The following is a 23,816-nucleotide window of genomic DNA, read 5'->3' on the forward strand; positions in this document are numbered from 1 at the left end:
CCCCTCTAACCCCCAGAATCAAAAAGAAAGTTACATTTCTAAATTGTGTAACAGATAAAAGGAAAATTCTTCTCCAGCATTTATGTTTTCAGTCTTCAGTGCATTTGGCCATCATTAACTATTTAAAAAAATAGCATTATGGATATTTGAAAGTCAATGCTCCATTAATTCATTGTGTTCGCTATTTCATGCGTCTCTTTTTGTACAAAGACAACTTGAGCAATGTGCTATTCAGAGTGAATGCCTGCTCTTACCCTCTCCCCCACACCGCACACACAACCCTTCCCCCACCCCCAGCCCCACTCAGGATTAAAGCAATGGTATACAGTTACTGTTTGACAAGCCTGGGTGGAGCCTCACAATATAATTACAGTTTCTCTGTGGAATTCTGTTTGGGACTTAGAAAATATATAAATAAGTGAAAAATTGACATTGAGGGAGGTTAACAAAACGTGTAATTATGATATAAGCACAGGATTAGAGTCATTTTGGTTGAGCATTACAAGTAGTGTACTTTAAGTATTAACTTTTAATAGGCAAAGTTCTTTTTATTGGAGTTGAAATGAAGCTTAATAATATGGGGTCTCTTATTCCTATTGAATATTTCATTTTCAAACAAGCATGTTCATAGCTTTTTGGGGGGGTTAGAGGGTAGGAAGGGGGAATTGAGGAATGAAATAGCATTTTTTAATATAGTATCATAATTGTGGTTTAAAATTCCAGTCATGAGTACTAGCAATTTATTGCTAACCATGTTCTGTTGATAGAAAACAAGTGAAGTATATATAACTTGACCAACTCCAGCCAACTAGAGTATGTTAGAGTACTCCTTAGGACAGGATTTCTATTTCTTTTCCTGTGTGGGTGTGGTTGAAAGAAAATCTTTGTTCCAGGAACTCTTTGTTTGTCTTTTGCTAAACAAATGTGCAATTTATCCATTCTTTACTCATTCTTAGATTTATCTGCTAAGCCTCTTATGAATTAGAGAGAGGGAAATGTCTGACAGAACATTTATGGCACCCCTGGTTCCAGGCATAACTTTGAGAAGGAATATGTGCTTATGGATATGTAATGTATAAGAAAGAGAAGAGTAGCTGATGAATTTAAGTAAGTTTTTTTAAAAAAAAAAAGTTGTTTGGTTTTATTTGTGTCTCAGGGTACTATGGCAAAATAAAATAGCCAGTCATTGAACAATGTAGTATTTGTGTAGCTGTATAAGGAGGAAATTAAGCTAATGGAGAAGCTAGGGAAATATATTTATAGGATCATAGAATTTTAGGTGGGGTGGCAGGGTAGGAATCTCTTAAATTCATATTTTGATGCTCTGTTATACAAACCTATGGATCTAAAGGGACTACACTTGGTCTTGTAGGGAGAAAATGTCACTGTAATAAAGTAAATGTAACTGGCACAACTACAAAAAAGAGACTCAGAATGTTTTTACTCAGTGGAATTGTGGCTCATGACTTGGTTTTTCTAGGCCTTACCTTTCTTCTGGCTTTTCTCTTTACTTTCATCTAGTATTCTTTAACTTCTATAAGAGTCTCGTAGATCTCATGGGCTTTCTCTAGTTTTGTAAATATGAGAGACAGTTCCCCTGGGTCTGTCTAATTATAAGGTTGGAAATTTGCCTCTGTTCAAACAATGCTAAAATCCTGGTCCAAATGAGTGGTTCTGGTCATAATCAACAAAGTTAGACAAGATCCCAACTGGCCATGGAAGCTTTTGTGTGGTAAGTTTGAGAGTCAGCAGTAGAAAACTTGCAAAATATATTATTGATACTGTTTTCTATCATATGAGTAGAAAGTCAATATACATGGCAAATGAATTAATAATGTCAAATCTTTACCAGTGCAGTACTCTCAAATAATAAGGTAACCTAAGTATAGTAGAACAATGCTTGCTTATAACTGGTTGAGTTCCACAGAAATCTCCTATTTTATTTGATCAAAAGACATTATTGCCATCTTTACTCTGCAGATTAAACATTACTACTACTGCTACTACTGCTACTATTACTACTACTGCTACTACTACTACTGTTACTACTGCTACTACTACTACTACTACTACTACTACATTTTGTTATAGTAAAAAGTTCATCAGACTTAAAGGATTGGGCTAGCATCTCACCTCTATCACTTTCTTGCTCTCAGAGATCCAAGACTGTCATTTGGGTGTCTCAAACTTCAGTTTTCCCATCTAATAATATACTGGAGAATATATATATATATATATATTTTTTTTTTTTTTGGGGGGGGGTCCGGTCGTGGGGCCTGAACTCTGGGCCTGGGCACTGTCCCTCAGCTCTTCAGCTCAAGGCTAGCGCTCTACCACTTGAGCCACAGCACCACTTCCGGCTTTTTTCGTTTTGCTTATGTGGTGCTGAGGAATCGAACCCAGGGCCTCATTCATGCAAGGCAAGCGCTCTACCACTGAGCCACCTTCCCAGCCCATATACTGGAGAATATTAATACATATTAATGCTACTCATAGAGTTGTTGTAAGGAGAAAAAGGTCACTATGAGAAAAGTCTTTGTACATTTTAGTGTTTTGGTATCGGTTCCAGAAAGTATATTAAAACTCATTTTGCTACTGAATCACAGAAATAACCCCTCATTCTTTCATATGTTTCGTTGTGTGGAGATTTTTTTTCTTTCATTAGTTGTTGTTTTGTTCTTCCATTTGATATCTTGTGTGAGATCTGCAATAATCCTGCAATAATCCTACATTTTGTTCCAGGTACTAGAGGGGTAGAAGAGAAATAAGACTAAAAAGCACATATCTAACAACTGTGTATATATAACAACTGTATCTAAAAACAATATATACATATACAAAAACTATATACACATTTATATGTTTATAGATATCATATATAATATAGTATACAATGCACATTATGTAATATGTGCTATATATGATATAAATATGTATTTTATAATATAAATATGTTTGTAAATGGTACAAAATAAACATGTTTAATATTATAGATATCAAAACCCAAACTAACTAAGTTGTTATAAGCTTATGGACAAAGCTAAACTAAGACCTAGAATTACAGGTTTCCAAGATTAGTATGCATGAACTATCTGGAATGCTTATTAAAGGGTAAATTGCTGGGCCCAACCTTACAAATTCTGAGTCAAGCATCCTTGAAGGCACCCCAAATCCACAGGTGACCACAGTCACAGAATGGATATATATAAAAAAGAATGAATGGACAGAGGTCAAACTCATTTCTACGATTGAAAGTAAGGGGGACTTGCTTCTTATTCTTCCAACAGAAAGAGAGGTTCATGACTTGGCTGGTGTTTCAGAAACTGAATAAGGGAAAGGGGAGTAAATGTTGTGAGCTAAAGTGAGGTGAAGGGAGAAAAAAAGAAGCCAATCTGAGCCATGGGACTGACGCCAGATAGGTAGGAACAGGTTAGAGTCGATATCATCATGAAAAAAATGGTCAGAGACAAACAGAATGAAAGGACAGCAAGGAAATAAAGTGGGCCCAGGAGTCCAGTGGTAGCTTCTGTCATAACACCAACTTTCTTTTCCTCATTCAACCTAAAAAGCACCACTTCCATTATTATATTCTAAGAACCCTGGGAGCAACTGACACCACTTCTCCACTTTAGAAAAAACCAATGGGACTACCAAAGTAGAAGTCTGGAATCTTCAGGTATTTGCCGTGGTCTTTAGATGCTGACATGCTAAAAGTAGTATGTTCTCGCAGTTCATTCAGAGTGTCTTGCGCAAAATAATACAGGGTATAATACCAATGACACACTGAAAACTACTTCTTAAAGTTTTACTCAGATATGGTAGAGTTTTGACAACATTTGGTGAACATTTCCATGAAAACTTTTTGGGATTTTAATTATAACAAGCACAGATCTGAACCCACAGTTTAAACTTAGTGTCTTGATATGCTCTAAGATTCTCATATGGATAAGCATTGAAACATATGTCAGCATCTCAAAGCAAGTTTTTATTTGAGGACTTGCCTTCCATGTAAACATACTTCCTTATCGTTAAATGTGCCAGCTGATCAAGTGGCTGCCCGCAAGCCAGGCAGGAGTCTAAGCAATGGAAGCCATTAAATGATGTCAACTTACAAGCAGCTAAACATCTCCATTCATGGAGAAGCCTCCAGCCTGAAGAACTAAGTGAACATAATTAGGAATGCATCTGAGTATCGGCCTCCTGTCTGCAAAGGTCACTTAGCCACCTTCCACTAGTACTGCTTGTGTTCCATTTCTGTTTTGTGCTTACTCATTTGTCTCCCACTGGTTACCAGATGGCCACGATAATGTCGCTCTCCTTAACAACTGTCTTGTGTGATTCCCTGCAGCATGGGAAAGGCTCAAAACATTGAGTGTTTTTACCCTTGGATAAGCAAATGACAAGTCGAGGGGTTGCTGATCGTGTGGTTATGGACAGTGATGGGAGACTGGGGCATGGAGCCTAAATTCAGTGTGATGTTACGCAGGTGACAGGTGGCCTAAAGAGACATTTGCCATTTCTCAAACTTAAGATGAAGGAAAGATTTGTCCGCGCTTCATCTGGCTTTAATAAATGAGTAGAAACTATAGTGGGGGTATAAATAAGCATTGTGGTCATAATAAGAGGAAGAGTCGCTGATTGTGCTGACATGTTCTCCTGAGCTAAGTTGGTTCTGATGGAAATCTCTCACAAGAATGCTTGGGGAGCTCTCTCAGCATGGGCTTCTGAAGTGTGCCAAGTTACCAGATGGGTCTGAGGAACATTAATAGATAAGAGGTAGGGGTGTGAGGAGTATACAGAAGTAGATGGATCAATTGAGTTGGGTTAGATCATGCTGCAATAACCAATAACCCCCATATCCTAGTCATGAAAAAAAGGGTTTATTTTTTGATGTATGTGATACCTCTACTTTTGATGAACCAGGGACTCTGTTATTTTTACTCTAGTCCCAGACTGGCAAAGTAGTTGCTATCAGCGCATTACAGATGGCCAGAGCAAACCGTGAGAGAGACTATGGTTGGTGGTACACTGGCTCTTTAAAGTAGCTACTGCTTCTGTCAGATTTCATTGGCTCAAACAAGTCACAGGGCATCTGGATTCCTGGGAGAGTAGTAGAAGCATCACTTTTCCCCCAGACACAAGAGAACAGGAAATATTTGCTGAACAGCACTATTGACCCCCCCAAGCAGCTGACAATGCTATTTGGAGTCATCTCTCCAGACATCTCTCCAGAAGCAGATGCCCTTTTGGGGGCTCCAAACACTTTAAAAAAATCCTAAAATCTTACTCCAATACAAAAGCACTGCCAAACTGTGAGAAAGAAACTCCACAAATCTTTTCTTTAGCCCGTTGTGATGGCTTTAGTGCTTAAAAACAAGTCAGATTTTCTTGAAATCGTTTTTTTGGGAAGGAATGGAGTTGTTGTTCTGCTCACTGGGAACCAAGCATTGCTTAATATGTCATCAGGGTCATCCTAGGCTTCTTTTTTCCATGATACAGTCACTCTGGGCTGATAGCAGTGAAGGAGGCTGATAGCCTGAGGCTATCCTGGGGAGCAGATCTGGAAATGGGACAGGGAGAAGGCTTGGTATTGACAGATTGGGTTAAAGGCAAACTTTGATAAGGGCTTTACTAACAAAATGATTATGGAAATATGCCATTTCCAAGCCATTCACTCTAGCTACCTCAGAAGGCTGAGATCTGAGAATCTGGAGTCAAAACCAGCCTGGGCAGACAAATCTGAGAGATCCTTATCTCCAATTAACTAACAAGCACCCCCACCCCCCACCCCCCACTCCCACGCATGCACAAGTGCACGCGCGCGCGCGCGCGCACACACACACACACACACACACACACACATACACACACACACACACACGAAAAAAAATCCAGAAGAGGAGCTGTGGATCATGGTCTCATGTGGTAGAGCAGTAGCCTTGAGTGAAAGAGCTCAGGTTGAGGCCCTGAGTTCAGCTCTAGGACTGGCAAAAGAGAGAGGGGTGGGAAGGAGGGAAGGAAGAAAAGGAAGGAAGGCAGGAAGGCAGGCAGGAAGGAAGGAAGGAAGGAAGAAGGAAGGAAGGGAGGGAGGGAGGGAGGGAGGGAGGGAAGAAGAAAGAAAGAAAGAAAGAAAGAAAGAAAGAAAGAAAGAAAGAAAGAAAGAAAGAAAGAAAGAAAGAAAGAAAGAAAGAAAGAAAGAAAGAAAGAAAGAAAGGGGGGCTGGGAAGATGGCTCAGTTGTAGAGCGCTTGCCTTACATGCATGAGGCCCTGGGTTCGATTCCTCAGCACCACATAAGCAAAAAAAGAAAAAAGGCCCAAGTGGCTCTGTGGCTCAAGTGGTAGAGCGCTAGCCTTGAGCTGAAGAGCTGAGGGACAGCACCCAGGCCCAGAGTTCAGGCCCCACGACCGGACCCCCTAAAAAAAAGAAAGAAAGAGAGAGAGAGAAAGAAAGAAAAAAAGAAAGAAAGAAAGAGAGAGAGAGGGAGAGAAGATAAAGAAGAGAGAAAGAGAAAAGAGAGGGAGGGAAGGAAGGAAATAAGGGAAGGGAAGAAAGAAGGCTAGAAATATTTTCACTGATACTGTCTTTGTTGGAGGGAAGAAGGCAATGAAAGTGTTTTCTCATTTTTCTAGGGGAGGACGAGGAGGAAACGAACGTGATCGTTCTCAGCTACCCTCAATACTGCCGGTACCCGCTCTATGCTGAAGCGCATCCAAGATAAGCCATCTTCCATTTTAACGGACCAGTTCGCCTTGGCCCTGGGGGGTATCGCCGTGGTCAGCAGGAACCCCCAGATCCTGTACTGTCGAGACACCTTTGATCACCCCACTCTAATAGAAAATGAGAGTATATGCGATGAGTTTGGTAAGTCTTTGTTCCTATGTGAAACTTGTGCATCTGAACCGTTGTTTTTCAGTTCTTGTGAAGAGCAGTGATGGAGAACGGGGCTCATTTTCACAGCCCCATGTGCTACAGCACCCTTCCCATCCCTGGCCTGATTGCAGCATAGCCTTCTTGCCAGCCTCCATTCACCATGGGTAAAAGATTATTATTTAGAATTTGTTGTTTGATATAGTCTGAAGTCGCCTGGTCAACCTTGAAATTGGATGGGAAGTATTTATGTTTTTTCTTAAAGAGCTTAGGCTATATGAATGATTATTTAAAAAAAAAAACTAACTCTTTTATAAGGTGCTGTAAAAATGCTCAAATTATAATCACTTGGGCACCATAATGTGGATAGATGGATGGTGGGTGACTGGATGATGATGATGGATAGATGGGTAGATGGATACATGATAGAACTTTTTTTCATATATACATATATACACACATACTTGTAATCAAATTTACACAATGCCCACAAAATGTGTATGTGTGCACACATATCTTTACATCTCTATCTAGCTGGCTTGTCACATGTCACTCTACACCAAAGGCCTGGGGCAGCAAAGATACCACATCTCAGTTTGGGAAACCTTGCATGGTTGCAGTCAGTAACTGATGAGGAGCAAGTCCAGACAGCTTCTCTCACGTCTTCATTTCTCATCCTTTTGTTAAAGAGATTAGATTATACCAGAGGTTCTCCACAATCAGAACTCTTACATTAACAGAGGTTTGCAGCCCCCACCCTTATGCTGCCCCTTCTCTGGGAGTGGCTGCCATATATATATATATGATCCTTGTGGAATCCCTAATAGACCTGGGTAGAGATAATCTTAGGTAGAACATCCAGCATAGCTTCCCTCTGAGCTAGACCATTTCCCTGATGCTATTGGCTTCTGTTTCCCCAGCAATCCCCAGTTTGTAGATATCCAAACTCAAGTTATTCTGCTCAGTTATTATAGACCTCAATGCGGTTCAGAGAGTCTACTGTAGACTCTCTGATTTCATTTGTCATGACTCCAGCAACCCAGTTAGAGGGACTTAGTAAATACATGTGTTTGTACAGGAGAAGCCAGGATAAAAGGGTGAGGTAGGATGATCTAGAAGGGGGAAAGCAGAAATATATATATATATATATATATATATTTCAACTCATCATAGTCCAAGGGCCATGACTTTTTTATGTAAATTGTTTTTTCAGATTTTTTTTTAAACAACTCTGACTTATTAAATGGCTCAATTCGAGAGGGTAATCATGTGTGTACAAGTATGTTTTCTTTCTTTAAAGTAATGCTTATTGCCATCTTTTTAATATTCACATAATTTTTATTTAAGCCAAACAAATGTATCTACTACATTTTAAAATCCACTCCTTTTAAGTCACCACTTAAAAATGTCCCCCTTTTCAGTGTTTGAGAAGTTTTCTTCTTTATCCCCTACCCCCAAATCCTGTGTTCTGTTTGTCTCTCAAGAGATCTCTAAATTCCTGACAGGAATAAAGCTGAAAGAAAGTGCTCTCTCTCTCTGTGTCTCTCTGTCTCTCTGTCTCTCTCTCCTTTAAGAGTATTCAGAATTAGAATTTCACAATGTAATATAATGAAAAAAAAGTTTTAACCTTTTGGCTAATTTAAGAGTTATTAGTCATTGAGTTGCAAAGCTGTTATATCTAGAATTGGTAATAGAAAGAGGTTCCAATTCAACAGCAATCATAATGGCTGTTAAGAGTTACTAAATTAGTTTTAAATGTTCTCACAAACACAAGCATCTGACTTTTGAATGTTTTCCTGAACTTTCTTCTGGTGTAGTTAATTTTAATACTGTCTTTCTTCTTCAGCCTCTTCAAGTGGAAGTTCTTTGGGAAGTTCATGGAAGAACTTCTAGAGGCTAGCTTACTAATTTTTAAAGGTTTTTTCAAGGTTCAGTTTGTACTTCAAATAGTTTGTGCTTCTTGAAGTAGTTCACATAGCAATAATGACTTATTTCCAGTCCGTCTAAGGCCATCCAAAAATGCTTTCCCCATCTCCCACTCTCAGTTTAGCATCTAAAATTCCAGAAAACACTCTTTTCAACCTCCAACTGGTTGTATTTGGAAATGACATGCTTTTAAAGTATTTGTTAAAAAATGTGGCACTGGGTTTCTCCAACCAACTAACAGTTGGTGGAAGAACATAAATTTAATTAGTGACTAGCATTAAACAAATGTTCCTAATATTAAACACTGCCAGATGACTGAAACACTTCTGTCAGATTACTGAGAGTGCCAGGGGGCCCACAGATGAATTTTCTACACAGTATATATTCTGTGCTGCACGTTTGGTGACTTCAGTAATTGGTCAAATGTAATTTAGGTAACAGTATGGCTAGGCTGTAAAAATCAAATTTTATTGGCCATATCACCAGGTGGATGAATGGCAGAACTGATGGCAAAGACTTTATAGCATTTAGCAGCTACACCTTTGACACATGAAATTCATAAATTGCTATAAAATACCTCCAACGTCCTTTTCAAAAAAGGACAGTGTCTGTTTGCTTATGCTTGAATAATGTTTATTTTATTAACTAATATAGCTTTTGCTTTCTTCTTTGAAATGGCATTATGGAGAGGGACTGAGAGAGAAGTACATAAAAGATTAAAAAAAAATTTTAAATAGCCCTTGATTGTTTGGGAAGATTTAAGGTCACATTTATGAAGAAAGGATTATTGTACCTGAAAGGTTAAATCATGTATTGTAAGTACATCACTTAAGTGGGGATCTGGTGAGTGGCACAGGAAGCACGTGGAATAGAAGTAATTTAGCAATGCAATTGAGGTTTCTAGAGATGGCAGTCAGGGTGAAGGGTCATGAAAATTTTCACAGGAAGGGAGAGCTCAGACTGGTTTTGTTTATTTTATGAGGTACTGGGGTTTGAACTCAGGGTCTTGCACTTGCTAAGCAGATACCCCATGGCTAAGCCATGCCCCAGCTCTTTTCACAGTGGTTATTTTGAGATAGGGTCTCTCTCTCTCTCTCTCTCTCTCTCTCTCTCTCTCTCTCTCTCTCTCTCTCTCTCTCTCTCTATCTATCTATCTATCTATCTATCTATCTATCTTATGCACACACATACACACACACACACCTTCAACCCATATCTGGACTATAATACTATATCTAGAATGATAGGTACATGCCACTATGCCCAGTTTTGTTTGATTTTTTAACTTTTTGCCTAGTGTGGTCTTGGCACCATGATCCTTCTGATCTCAGCTCAGTCATTCCTGGAAATGACAAGGATACTTCACCTCTCCCAACTATCATTTGAAAAGGCGTCTCACAAATGTTTTGCTCAAACTGATCTTGATTCTTTTCTTTTGGTCTGAGACTAGGACTCAAACTCAGCTCTTAATACCTTTTTCTCATTGGCTAGTGTTCTACCAACCAAGCCACATGCATCCAACCTCTGGTCTTGACTCTTGATCATCCTGATTTCAGCTTTCTAACTAGCTAGATTACAGGCGTGAATCACTGTTCCAAGAGAAAGAGACAGAGAGAGAGAGAGAGAGAGAGAGAGAGAGAGAGAGAGAGAGAGAGAGAGAATATACCAGAACTAGGGATTACACACAGAGCCTCATGCTTGTTCAGCTAGTACTCTACCTCTTAAGCCACACATCTAGCCTAGCTTTTTTTGTAGTTAAAATTGGAGTCTCTCTCAAACATTTCTACCCACACTAGCTTCAAATACCAATCCCTGGAATCTCAGCCTCCTGAGTAGCTAGGATTATATATGTGAACCACCCATGCCTAAAGATAGGGATGAGGGTTTGAGAAATCTGTTGGAAGTGTTGATTCTTAAAACCTGTCTTAACTCTCAGCATTGCAACTGGCTGCATTCATCCTGGTTCAACTATTGATCTCTCTTGGATGTGTTATGCCTTGAGTCAACTTCACTTAAAGGTTTGTAAATGGTCTAATATCCTCTCTACCAGTGAGTTGTGGATGGAGTCAGTCGACCAGGCCCAGGGAAGACCCAGGCTTTTGAATGTGGAACAAGCTTTCTCTCTTGAATAGGAATGATTCCACATTTTCTTCCAGCGACATCTCTATAGCTTACTTTCATTCCCAGAATCCATCCCTGGAAGAGATTTTCCTCGATGGAACAAACTTACTCAGTTACACAGACAGCTACCTCTGCCCCTGCTGTTTAATGTTGTCCACTGAATAACAAGTTTAATTGAACAATAAAATAAGGCTTTTAAATCTACAATGAGCCCCTGTAAATAAATTCTCTGTGGAATTTTATGAAGCTGTTTAATGAAAAGTTTGATTAGAAACTATTAAAGAAAAATAGAATAGATGAAATTTCATCATTTAATCCAACATTACTGTGGTGTCATTTTCATTTTTTTATTTACATTGAGATATTCAGAATAGAGTAAACATATCCTGGTTTTAATTAACTATCCTCCTTACTTGGGAAAGGTTATTTTAGGCTTGAAGGGTTTTGATAGCACACCATCTGCTTTCTTCACTGCATTTTATTCAAATCCCTTCCTTATAGCACTGTGCAATGTCTAAACTTATGACATAAGCATAAATCTAGTCATATTAATAGTAGGTGATTGAAAAGCTTCAGCCCTACCACCCTGTCCTCTTTCTTCTATCATGTTGGTTACACTGCTTCATTGACAACATACTGTATCTTAGCATCCAGAAAATTGACTATTTTTAAGACGAAAGCATTGGTCTTCCCATGAAAGCATTAGGCAAACTCATTGTATTGAACATGCAGTTAGGAAATGAGATTATAATATCAATGAGGGAAAAGTGACATGAATGGTAGGTGTGTTTCTTCATAAAAATCCTTCCTATCTACATAATTCCTGCCTCTACTATCGTAACAGAAGCTTCGGACATCCAGCATTCTCTAACAACCCCCTACCTTGCTGTCACGTCTTTTTTCTAATGACTTCTCTTTTCTAAAATGCATGCTGTCATTCATATGTGTTACTGTTCTTGCTGTAGAGAAAACACATGCAGACAAATATTTTGTCTAGTTTTGTTTTTGGAGCAATTCAGTGTCCACCCTTTGTAATACATGGTGTTTACTTTAATATCTAACAGATAGATTTCACATTTTGGAAGTGTTGACAGCTAAATTCAAACAGAGACACATGAGGTACGGTAGATAAATGGATAACTTTAAGGTATTAGTTCTTATCAGAGAAATGCAAAGCAACCCAGTCTACATAAATGAGATGGAATCAGTTCTTAAAAGTAAGTGAAACAAATTAGTTTAAGGAATCATTTGCCTTGAAAAAAAAAACAGGTTTTTTGTTTTTTTTTTTTGGTCTGAGTTTGGGATTTGCAAAGAAGAGATTTAAGAAGTTGAAGTCATACTTCTCTATGGGGTGGGGGTTATGTTTTTTTGATCTGGGAATGGATTGGGTAAGAGACAGGCTATGGTCATTCACATGCACAGAGGTAGCTGTCTGTGTAACTGAGTAAGTTTGTCCCATCGAGGAAAATCTCTTCCAGGGATGGATTCTGGGAATGAAAGTAAGCTGTAGAGATGTCACTGGAAGAAAATGTGGAATCATTCCTATTCAAGAGAGAAAGCTTTTTCCACATGAGCTGGACTGTCATCTGGGTTAGCCCCTGTGGAGCCATCATGAGTTGTAATCTTCAGGGAGAGAGATTTGGCTGTGTCAGTATCAAGACATATTCTGTTGTTGAGGCTGGGTGTACTGAAGAGCTCACAGTCAAATAGGCCTTGTTTAACTCAGGGTTCATAGCTATTCTCCAGCCTATGGGCAAGTGTCAAGAGGTCTTGCATTATTTACCCTGTCTGTGAGACCAACTAGCCAGGATCAGATTAATTCTCTATTCCTTTGATATATGTGTGTGTGTGAATATACATATATATACACATATATATAAACTCAGTATTGTATATTATATAATGCATATATATCAAGATAATATATGGATCATCTCAATTATATGTATGTATGTGAGTGTATATATATATATATATATATATATGTGTGTGTGTGTGTGTGTAATCTTGATAAATGAAGATTCTTTACTTCTACTAAAGTCTTAGAAAACTTGCATTCATAGGAAATGATATTCTTTAAATAATAAAGAAACCTCTCCCCAAAGGTTTCTGGAGCCTTACTGAATGAGAAAAGTTGTCTGTTTTTTGATTGTAGATTTTAAAGAAGCTCTTCTGACTGCATTGAGCTTTCTCTTTCCATTTTTCCTGTTGGCTGAAATAATGGCATTATAGCCCAAAGAGGGTGGGGAGGCAAAAGGAAAAACCAGACCAGAAATTCAAAGAGCAAGACCTTGAATTCTTATAAAAGGAAACAGAAGGCATATAAAATTATTTTGAACCATGATGGGTGAGCAAGATTCTGCCTCATCCCCTGTAAACCTCACAGTTTGCTGGAAATGAAAGAGGAGGCAGTGATTTTGTAGAGGATCATGGGAATTTGTAAGTGAGTAAACACTTCTTTTTTCTTTGCCAAAGTAGGTTTCATGGTCACAGTGGATTTCGATGATCAAATGGCTTTGTGCCTGTCCTCTGTCCACATTCAGGCTTTTACTGGCTGCGTATGGTGCACGCCGATGTACCAAATGACAGTGAGGCACTTGGGTTATTTTCCCCCCCTTTAATTGAAAGTGAGCGGGAAAGGAGCTGGGCTTTTTGTACATTGCCATGTGTGTAGAGGAGATCACCTTCAGAGATCTCCCTGGTTTGTCATAAATGTATTCTACAGTATTGAGAGAGCTATCTCAGCCAGTCACTCTTGGTAGCACATCCTTGTCACATGTGCCACCAAACACAGGGATAAAGAGAATGTTAAGGTCATCATACAAAATAGTGAGCCAAAGCCAAATAAATCTGTGGGTAGAGGTAGATCACATGTACTCCATGGTACACATAGAGACACAGAAAGACTAACTTGGTTTCCAGAACAGTAAACAAAAGAAGGGCTTTGACAGCCAGGGCTGGGAGGACGGAGCCCAGCGAAGCTTGGAGACCATCTCTTTTGGGGAGGAATGAAAAGAATTTTTATGTTGCTACTGTAAATTCACTTATGGAGTCATAATATATGGAATGGATAAGATTAGGGGACTTTTTCTATTTGGGGAACTTAAGAGGAAAATTTAAAACAACTCTGGACTCCTTTTTCTTTGTAGTGGAGTGGACTCAATGGTTATAAAACAGTATTTGGACTCACGGGTACAGTAAACTCTTATTCACCTCAAATAAAGGATTTGTGTGTATATTGGCTAATATTTACCTAGCATCTTATCTAGAAAAGCAAGAAAGTTATAACCTATTACAATAACACGATCAACATATTCCTCTCTAGGGTGAAACAGATCTCTTTTTTTTTTAACCAATTAAACAACAAATGTATATACTACAAGAAAGAACCAGGTCATGAAAAAAAAAATCACAAGTAAATGTACTAGTTGGGGTAAAAGCTGTTGGAATGAAGTTCAGAATAAGTCTATGTTGGTTCTGTCTAAAGATCTTCATAGGTGGAAATGTTCTGGTTCCCTTTATTCTATCAGATCAGTGACACTGGATTGATTTAACTTCCTTTGACTATAGGTGAGACTGCCTGGAGCTGCTTAGAGTCTAGCACAGTGCCTGACCCACAGTATATCCTCATCCATTTATTTGTTCACTCGTTCATTCATTTATTACACACTTATGTGGGGTCAAGTACTCTTTTGGTCCTTGTGCACAATGGTAATGAAAACAAACTACTTACTGTAGTTTGGGAAACAGGGAGATGCCAAAATGTAAGCTAAATACAGACCACAGCTCAAAGGAGTAACTTCCCAAGATTATTGTGAGGATTACGTGAATAACTACTATTTAAGAACTCATTGTTAACTGAATTTTCTACTACCTTTTATATCACCCAACAAAAATCTACCCTATTGAGTCCATAATGCTTCCTCAAAAACATACTTACAAGAGGCTGGGCACCAGGGCACACACCAGCTATCACACTGCCCTGAGAAGCAGACATACAAAAAAATCAGTTTGAGGCCACACCAAATGAAAGTTAGCAAGACCCTATTCCTAAAACAAGCTGAGTGTGGTGATATATGCTTGTAACCCCAGCTACTCAGGAGGCAGAAGTAGGAGGATCCCAATCCAAAGCTGGCCAGAGTAAAAACATAAGACCCTATCTGATAAACAAACTAAAAATAGCTAGAGGCTATGGATCAAGTAGTAGAGTGCTTGCTTGGCCAACACAAGGCTCCAAGTTTAATCCCTAGTACTCTCACTCTCTTCCCCCCCAAAACATACCCCACAAAATTGTTTCATACCTATTCTGACCATTGGAGAAAATGGTATATAATGTGGTACTAAAAATCTTTCAACATCTGTTCAGCCCAGAAATATGTGTCTATTTCTCTGCATGGAATGTGTTTCCCCAGGCATCATGAGTCTGGCTCTTTCTGATGAGTTGGACCTCAGCTGAAATGTCAACTCCCCAGAGAAATCTCTGACATCCCTGTTCCACAAGTCCCACTCTACCTCATTACCCAGTGTGTTATTATCTTCTCATACCTCAACATTATCTGAAAGAATCTGCTGTAATTGTTTATTTACATCTGTCTCCATCATTCTCCACCCTCCCCCTCACCATCCCTTCACTCTGTCAGCTCTTGATAATGTAGGCAGTGACACTTCTGTTTTCACAGTTTTGTGTCCAGGGATCAGGAAACTACTTGGCACATAGTAGATGTGCAATAAATGTTGGTTGGATGTATGAATGGGTATCTGTGCCTTTCAGTTTACGATTCTCACCCATGATCCAGGTAAGGACATTGAAAAGCAGGAACAGTACACAGACAGCAAGTGGTCAAACCTAGATCTGAACCTAGCTTGCTTGTCTCAACCACTGTAGACTTCTACCTTCTTCTCATGTGCCTCTAGCTCAGACTCACCCTGCTCAGAAAGAACATTCAGACATCCTGACATTGAGCCAACTGGAAATAGATTACTAGCTTTCTAGATAAGGAAATATACAGTAGATTATCTGGGTTTAAGGGGACAGATAGGCTTATGTAGGAATAGTTAGCAAAGGAATGAGGAAGATTCTGAATCTAAAAACAATCTAGCACCCCAACTAGGATGATCTCTTCTCTGCCCAACCTTATGGCTCCCTCCTCATCCAAGAAGCAGATATGAGGAGAGGGCTCTTTAAGAGCTGGGACTGTTTAAGGATTGAGGGAGGAGGGGGTCTAGTCAACAGCCCTGTGTTCCTTCTCATGGCCTCTGCAAGACATAGAGTTTGGATGCCGACAGGACTTTCATTATGTACCTCTCTATAATTTTCTGCTTAGAATGCACGGGCTTTCCCAACTTTGGCATCCTTCTTTAATGAAAAAATTATAGGCCTAATTTCAAAAAATGAAATGTATGCAAGCTTTCCTGCTTCTGTCACTTCTTTATTCCTGTAGCACATAAATCATTTCCCTTTATAAAATTAAATTTTGCTTGCCACGATTTGGTAATGGGTTTTCAAAAGAGGTAGAGTAGCCAAGTTCTTGGCACAAGAGCCAGCTGTACTGCCTGCTCAGGAAATCTTCTCATTGCTGGCTTGATGTGAATGGTGACTCCGTCATATTGGCTTTATACTCCCTTTGGAAATTGTCTTAGGAGTTCTCTCCCTAACAATCTCAGAATGATGGTTTGAGATTGTCCAGTCGCCATCTTGGAAGACCCACAGGACAGATGGGACTTGGGCAGGAAAAGATGAGTCGTTGTACTGCTTCATGGGTGCTGGCCTAGCCCTTTGTCAAGTCCTTAGGTTTTAAGGTAGAAGTCCAGACCTTGTTGGGATTCTTGAGGCTCTTGAAAATCCAGTTGGTAAAACTTGGAGCAGTGGTCCATCACAAGTGGTGGCTCCTTCTAACTATCCCACCATGTACCTGAGCAATCTCAGAGAGGTAAAGCATTTCCACAGTGTTGCAAACCTATCATGAAGGAGCTTTGCTGATTTCCCCTCCCGCACGGTACACAGACTCAAACCTACTGACCCTAGTGGTCACACTTGACTACTCCAACATGAAAAGTGAATGGAGCTAAAACACAGGTGTTATTCTGAAGTCCAATGCTTGGGAAAAGGAAAGATTTTACCAGATATGGGTTCCTGCAACACCTGCTAAGGGGTAAGGGAGGCAGTCAGAGTCGAGTTCAGAGATGCCTAGAAGAGAGCCCAGATATCCAGGGAAGGCTTCTCACAGGAAGTGGATCTCCAACTAGACCTGGAAAAATTTAAGGAGGAGGAAGTTTTTATAGGTGAGGAGATGGAAACTGCTCTAGACTATAAGTCTCAAAGAAAGAGTATTTCCTCTGCTACTTGTAGCTTTTGGCATAGGCAATAAAAACAGCCTCTACAACCATAGTTGTCCTCCCCGCCTTCCTAGAAGACAGTTACATTTCCTTGAGGGAGGAAGTGTTCCTGAGTCCTTCTCAGGGACTCCATGGTTGGAACTCAGGGGAGACCTCATGCAAAGAAAATCATCTTGCCTGCTATTAAATTGGATCTTTTCCGTGGATTTCTAAGGAAGCAAAGTGTGTGGGGTGGGGGGGAGAAGGGTAAACTCATCATTTTAGCAGTAGGGGGTTAGGGTGGGATGCTTGTTTTGTTTCTTGGCTCCTTGATACTCAGTACTTCACTAAAGTTGTGTGCATGATATTATCCCTACTGCTTTTATTAAAATTAACAGCTTGCCAGGCAGTGATGGCTTATACCTGTAAACTTAGTTACTCCGGAGGATGAGATCAGGAGATGGAGATACAAATCCAGCCTGAGCAGAAAAGTGTGTGGGATGCCTATCTCCAATTAACAAGCAGAAAGCTGGAAGTGGATATGTGGCTCAAGAGATAGAGAAGCATGCTTGAGTAAAAAAAAACTAGGAAGAGTTCTAGCTCTAGTACTATTGCATGTGCACACGTGCGCGCACACACACGAAAAAGGAAATGAACAGCTTTGTTGCTTTTATTTTCCTTCACTAAATTCTTAGTTCCTTAAGGGGTAAGAATCGTGCCTTACTCATGTTTACAACAGTTGATGTTTGTTGAAATGATATAACAACTTTCCTGGATTCCAGAGCTCTTCAAACCAACATCTTCTTATCTCTTTTCACAGATAAGTCAAGTATTTATTGACCTCAGTCTTTCCACTTTTAGCTCAATATGGATTTACTTCTCAAGGCAAAATATCTTGCTCAAAAGGACCTCCCCCAACATTTCAAACCCCAGGAGCATTCATCATAAGTTGGTGAACTGCCTTGGTGAAGATTGTTCATTTGTTAGAAAACTTAAAAGACTCTCTGGTCTTCTCAACCTAAAAGGATGTTTGTTCTGGGCAAGTTGAGGGACATTTTTATTTTAGTTTGATTTTCTGGCTTTGGTTTTTGAGACTGCCTAGACTAGCCTCAAACCTAAGATCTTCTTCCTACCTTAGCCTCCTGAATACTTCAATTACAGGTGTTTACCACCACCATTCTTGACATAGAATTAATGATGATCCAGCAGTCACTGTGCTGACCTTGCTGACCTTCTAATTCACAAACATTAGACTCATCATAGAAGCCAAATTGTAGTGGCCAGTCCACAGGCATCAGGGAACTGATGTGGAGAAAGTTGAGAGAAAGAAAAGGCTTAGCAGGTATTGAATGTTCCTAACGTAGAAAAATACTTAGTGGTTGTATGCTTTGTGGATCATTGGCTCAATTTACATCATCGAAAGGTAAAGATGAGAGCTTTTGTCTCTAAAGAGACTTCCACAGAAGATCATGGTGGGCAGGCCCACTATGCACAGGGTTCAGCAGGCCACGCTGTCTTCCTCTCAATCACTTATGCCCTTGAAATAAGAGATTCAATACTTTAACCCATCCAGCACCATAAACAGTCCACTTACTCCAGGAGTAGATTCCTGTCTATTCCCAGGATGTAATCTTTCCAGAAAAAAAGAAGATGTTGACACTAATTGGTTCTATCGAGATGGGAGTACACATAGCGACAGACCGTGATGTAAACCTCATTATGTTCCATCTCTGGCCCCCAGGGGCAGTGGCAGTTTGCTCTTCCTGCATGGGAAGAGGGCTCCTTGTACTTTTCAAAGTGCGTTTACCCAGTCTTACCACCTTCTGTACAAGTGTATCTTCTGAGGGAACAAGTGTCATAAACCACATTAGACAATCAGTCAGTTCTGTAGTTATGTGTCACTGCAGTAATGGACAGACCACCCTGGGGCATGGGCACTAACCCACCTTCTCAGCCTGAACTCTTAATGCCACCCCCCCACACACACAATGTAGCCCAGTACTGAAGGGTTTAGCACCATAGCTGCAAGATCTTGTAAAGCAAACCCTAATAAGCTATCTGCTCGCCTCACCCCATCTCATAGTCTAGAACAACTCATATGTTTTTCAAAATATTTTTCTCATTATGAAATTATTTCCATTATGGAAAGTACTGGTATAATAATAATTATTGCCTCGCTTCTCTGAGCATGCACCATATGCCAGTTCTTATGCTCAGCCCTTTACATACATTAGCTTATTTAATTGTTACCGTCTTAAAATAAGGAAGCTCATATTAACCACTTCACACAGAAAGAAATACCAGCAGAGAAAGAGAAACAGGCCTGAAGTCACATTACTAGAAAGTGACCAAGCTGGATTCCAGTTTGGGTGTCTCTGGTTTTAAAGCTGGTATGCTTTTCCCCTGCGAAATGGTCTCCCTTAACTCTAGGGATCATCTCCTCAGTAGCTGATCATCTCCTCCCTGTGTTCTCCTCCCATCCAGTCCTTTCCCAAAGGATTTTTTTGTTTTCTGCAGGGGAGGGCATTTGTATATCTTAAATTTTGAGTTATTGTAAAATAAACATTTCTCCACATATTAAATGATTGCATGTATGATTGGTTGTATATGATTGGATAAAATGAATATATCACAATTTATGCCATCTCTGTTCATTTAGATCACTTTCACCCTCACATGCTTTTGTTTTGCTACTAATGTCTTGAGTAATTAGCACTCTCATCAACCTCTTTATTTATTAAAGATAATCACTGTTTTGATGTTTTCTGTAGGAGGAATTATAGGAATCTTTTAGAATGACTGCTCTTCTTAGCAATAGCACAATAGCAATAGCACAGATTCCAAATAGTTGAAGAACCTTGGCCAGCTGTAGTTCTGAATGAAGTTCAGAGCTTAGCTTGGAAACACATAATAAGGAAAAGCTTTTTTAGTGAGTGTTGGTCTTAGGCAAGTAAGAGAGCTTATGCATAACTCTATCTCCTGAAGATCTCACTAAAAATTGGTTCTTGAAGTCTGCCTCAGATCTCTTGAATTTGAATGGATAATGGCTTGTTACTGATACTTTTAACTGACAAAAATGAATTTGTCTTTCTATGGCTGGCTTATTTCACTTAACATAATACCTTCCAAGGTCATTCATGTGATTGATAGGATTTCCTTTTCTTAAAAGGATGAATAGTATTCTATTGTGTATTTATACCACTTGTTCATGATCTGTTTATTCCTAGAAGGTAACTTCCATAATTTGGTTATTGTGAATAATGTAGCAATGAAGTACAGATGACCTCTTCATCATAGTGATTCCATTTTCTTTGGATATATACCTACTATTGAGCTTGATGGATCACATAATAGTTCCATTTTTAACTCTTCGATGAAGTAGAGTGGTTTGAACTTGTGAGGCAGACCCTCTAGATGGTAGAGATGAGGTCTTCTGAACTTGTCCACCCAGGTTGCCCTGAAACTACATTCCTCCAGACCTCACTCAACCTCTCACATAGTTGAGGTGACAGATATATACCACCCAGTCTAGCTATTGGCTGGGATGTGGCTTTTCACAAACTTTTGTTTTAAACCTGGACTGATCTTGAACCATCATCCTTCCAGAGTCTTTACCTCCTGAGTAGCTAGTATTATGTGTGTGAGCCACTGGTGCCCACTGATATAATTTTTGCCACCAGCTCCTCCTTTCTTAGTTGTCTCTGCACAGGTGCATAGAGAAATTGTGGTCTTGCAGTGAGTCCAGACATGAGTTAGAATACGGTGGAAAGCAGCCAAAGAAGGTAAGAGTTCCTTGAATGATCAAAGCTCGGGTTAAAGGCTTTGCCTCGGTCAAACCACAGATCTGTAATTCTGCAGGGGACTAAGAAAAAGCATGGTTTACCCCAAAGGACACTTGTTGGAAAATCAGGAGGACTAGGTTCACATTCAGAATAGGATGTTTTAGAAGCTCCTGTAACCTCTGTGAGTCTCTGCATGCCATATGTGAAATGAAATATTGGACCATGATTTCAAGCTTTTTTTTTATCTCAGGTTTCTGAGAATCTGATGAAAGCTGTGAATCTTCTCATAAAAATGTGCATGCAGACACAATTATTATAATAATGCCTTTGAACTATGTTATTGGCTAGAATTAACATATCAAGCAAATGTAGACTGTCCTGTATGTAATTTTCAGAGTGTTTGAAACCTTTGATTAAGAACCCCTGGACAGGGTGAGCTTTAAAATCCCTTTTCATTCTCACACACTTGCAAGTTATCAGTGAAACAACAACAACAAAAATCATTTCTAATAGTTCTGCATTAACTTTCCGCTTCATTAACTAGCGTGGCTCATTTCCTGAGAATTTTGATGAATTAAACTATAATAATATGGATGGTAGCTCATACCTTTTATTGACAATTTACCAAGCGTCATTGTGTTAGGTTCTTAAATATAGCTTGTGTCTCTAATTGACATGTTTTATGAATTGTGAGTATTTAAGGTGATTAATCACTTCACTGAAAAGCTTAGTGGGGACAACTTTCACATCTACACTGTATACAGCTACGTATATATCATCCTATTAATTCTCCCAGTAGTACACAGAGAGGTCTGGTTACCTTGCTTTGAGAAAGAGAAGGCCAGAGCACAGAGCTGTTGAAGGAGATCATCTGACTCACTGAGTTCAGGAGGAAAGCTGAGGTTCGGACCCTGCCCATTGAACTTCAAAGTAATACTTTCTGAGGTTGTACGCCGTGTTCTTTTTAGTAGCCAGTTTACTATGCTAATTTGTTCCAAAAATGATTGCAAGAATTTGACTTGCATTCAAAATACCTAGGATTTTTGTCAAATACATAAAGCAAAACACATCTGCATGAGGAGCTAAGATACATTCTTCAAATTCACCTACAGAATCTATACTTCTTCTTCCCTGAAGATGACTGAATGGCCCGCCATTTGCATATTACCCCATCAGGACTGGAGTTTTATTGCTGTGCATTTCTGGATCTGTTCTCGTAGGCCAGTGCTCTGTTTGTGATTTAGTTTACAATCACAGGTACACTGCAGCAGACAGGACACATCTAGCTATTGTCTTACTGGGACACTGCCACACTCGAGTGCTGCCATAACTTTACCTCCGGCTGTTTTTGTGCCATGATGACAGCCTCAGGTGTGAACCATAGAGCTGAAACTCATTCTTCTCAGACTCTATAGAAAATGGCTCTGACCTCTGATGTAGACTAGGTAGTTCAGTTCATCAACTCTCAAGTGTGATTTCTAAGACACAGCATTGTCATACATACCAGCTTGCTGACAGTGAAAGCACTTCTGATTATAACAATAAAGCGCCATCCCAATCCCATTCCAATTATAAAATGGCTCCCACTCCCAATTCTGGAGACACTGGATTTGGGGCTAGAGGTATGGGCTAACTGGCAGAAAACTGTTCTAGCAAGCCTCAAGGTCCTGAGTTCAAACCCTGTGTCACCAAAAGAGAGAGAAGACAGAGAGGGAGGAAAAGGAAAAGAAGAAGAAAGAAAGAAAGAAAGAAAGAAAGAAAGAAAGAAAGAAAGAAAGAAAGAAAGAAAGAAAGAGGGAAGGAAGGAAGGAAGGAGAAAGAAAGAAAGAAAGAAAGAAAGAAAGGAAGAAAGAAAGAAAGGAAGGAAGGAAGGAAGGAAGGAAGGAAGGAAGGAAGGAAGGAAGGAAGGAAGGAAGGAAGGTAGGAAGGAAGGAAGGAAGGAAGGAAGGAAGGAAGGAAGGAAGGAAAGGAAGGAAGGAAGGAAGGAAGGAAGGAAGGAAGGAAGGAAGGAAAGAAAGGAAGGAAGGAAGGAAAGGAGAGAGGGAGAGAGAGAGAGGGAGAGGGAGGGAGGGAAGGAAAGAAAGGAAGGGAAGAAAGGAAGGAAGGAAGAAAGGAGGGAGGGAAGGAGGAAGGGAGGGAGGAAGGAAGGAAGGAAGGAAAGAATTCAGTCTTTTTGAGAGTGATCATTAAGAGGCATAAAGATAAGGAAACTATAGATTGTTCTGCAGTCAATCTACTCAGCCCATAAAAGCCACCAGCCTGTTGACTCATCACAAAGCCTAGAACAAGGGGTCTTGTGCTGGGATCCAATGAATTAGAAAAGCATTCACTTTTTGGCATCTGTCTTCCCCAAGACTGTTGCTAATAACGTGTGGAAGAAATATTTTGGCATTGCCCTCTGATACTATTTTCAACTCCTGCTAGTATAAATATTTAGGGTGTTTCAGAACAGTGGGTTGTATGGCAGTAAAATTGTTCTTTTATCTTAAGGCTGGAATCGTTGAACAGTATGCCTGCTCTTAAAATGTGTTACAAGGCTGTGTACAAAAGGCTTTGTAGTCGTTTGGAATGGAAATCTTCTCAGATGTTACTTATGGTCAGATTCTCACCAGTCTGAAAAATATGTTAATTATATACAAGATTCTGAGCAGGGAGAGTGAACTTGATATTACAGCTGTAAACTTCCTCAAGACAAAAACAGGACACCAAATAAAGAGAAGTAGGAATTAATGTATAAATAGCATGTGTCTCATTGGTATACACAAATTGGTTTTTTAGTGTACACACATTCGTAGACACTTGC

The 23,816-nt window shown here is 39.6% G+C and overlaps 1 protein-coding gene across 1 annotated transcript in view; it reads left to right on the forward strand.

The window, feature by feature from the left end:
• The window catches only part of Arid5b (AT-rich interaction domain 5B), a 183,836-nt gene that overhangs the window by 82,704 nt on the left and 77,316 nt on the right, over window positions 1-23,816 (forward strand). Inside the window, 2 exon segments of the mRNA XM_042696278.1 lie at window positions 6,632-6,690; window positions 6,692-6,863. Of these exon segments, the coding sequence (XP_042552212.1) occupies window positions 6,632-6,690; window positions 6,692-6,863 (231 nt within the window).

This window comes from Dipodomys spectabilis, unplaced genomic scaffold (assembly GCF_019054845.1).
Source record: "Dipodomys spectabilis isolate Male_0828 unplaced genomic scaffold, ASM1905484v1 ptg000207l, whole genome shotgun sequence".
NCBI classification, from domain to species: domain Eukaryota; kingdom Metazoa; phylum Chordata; class Mammalia; order Rodentia; family Heteromyidae; genus Dipodomys; species Dipodomys spectabilis.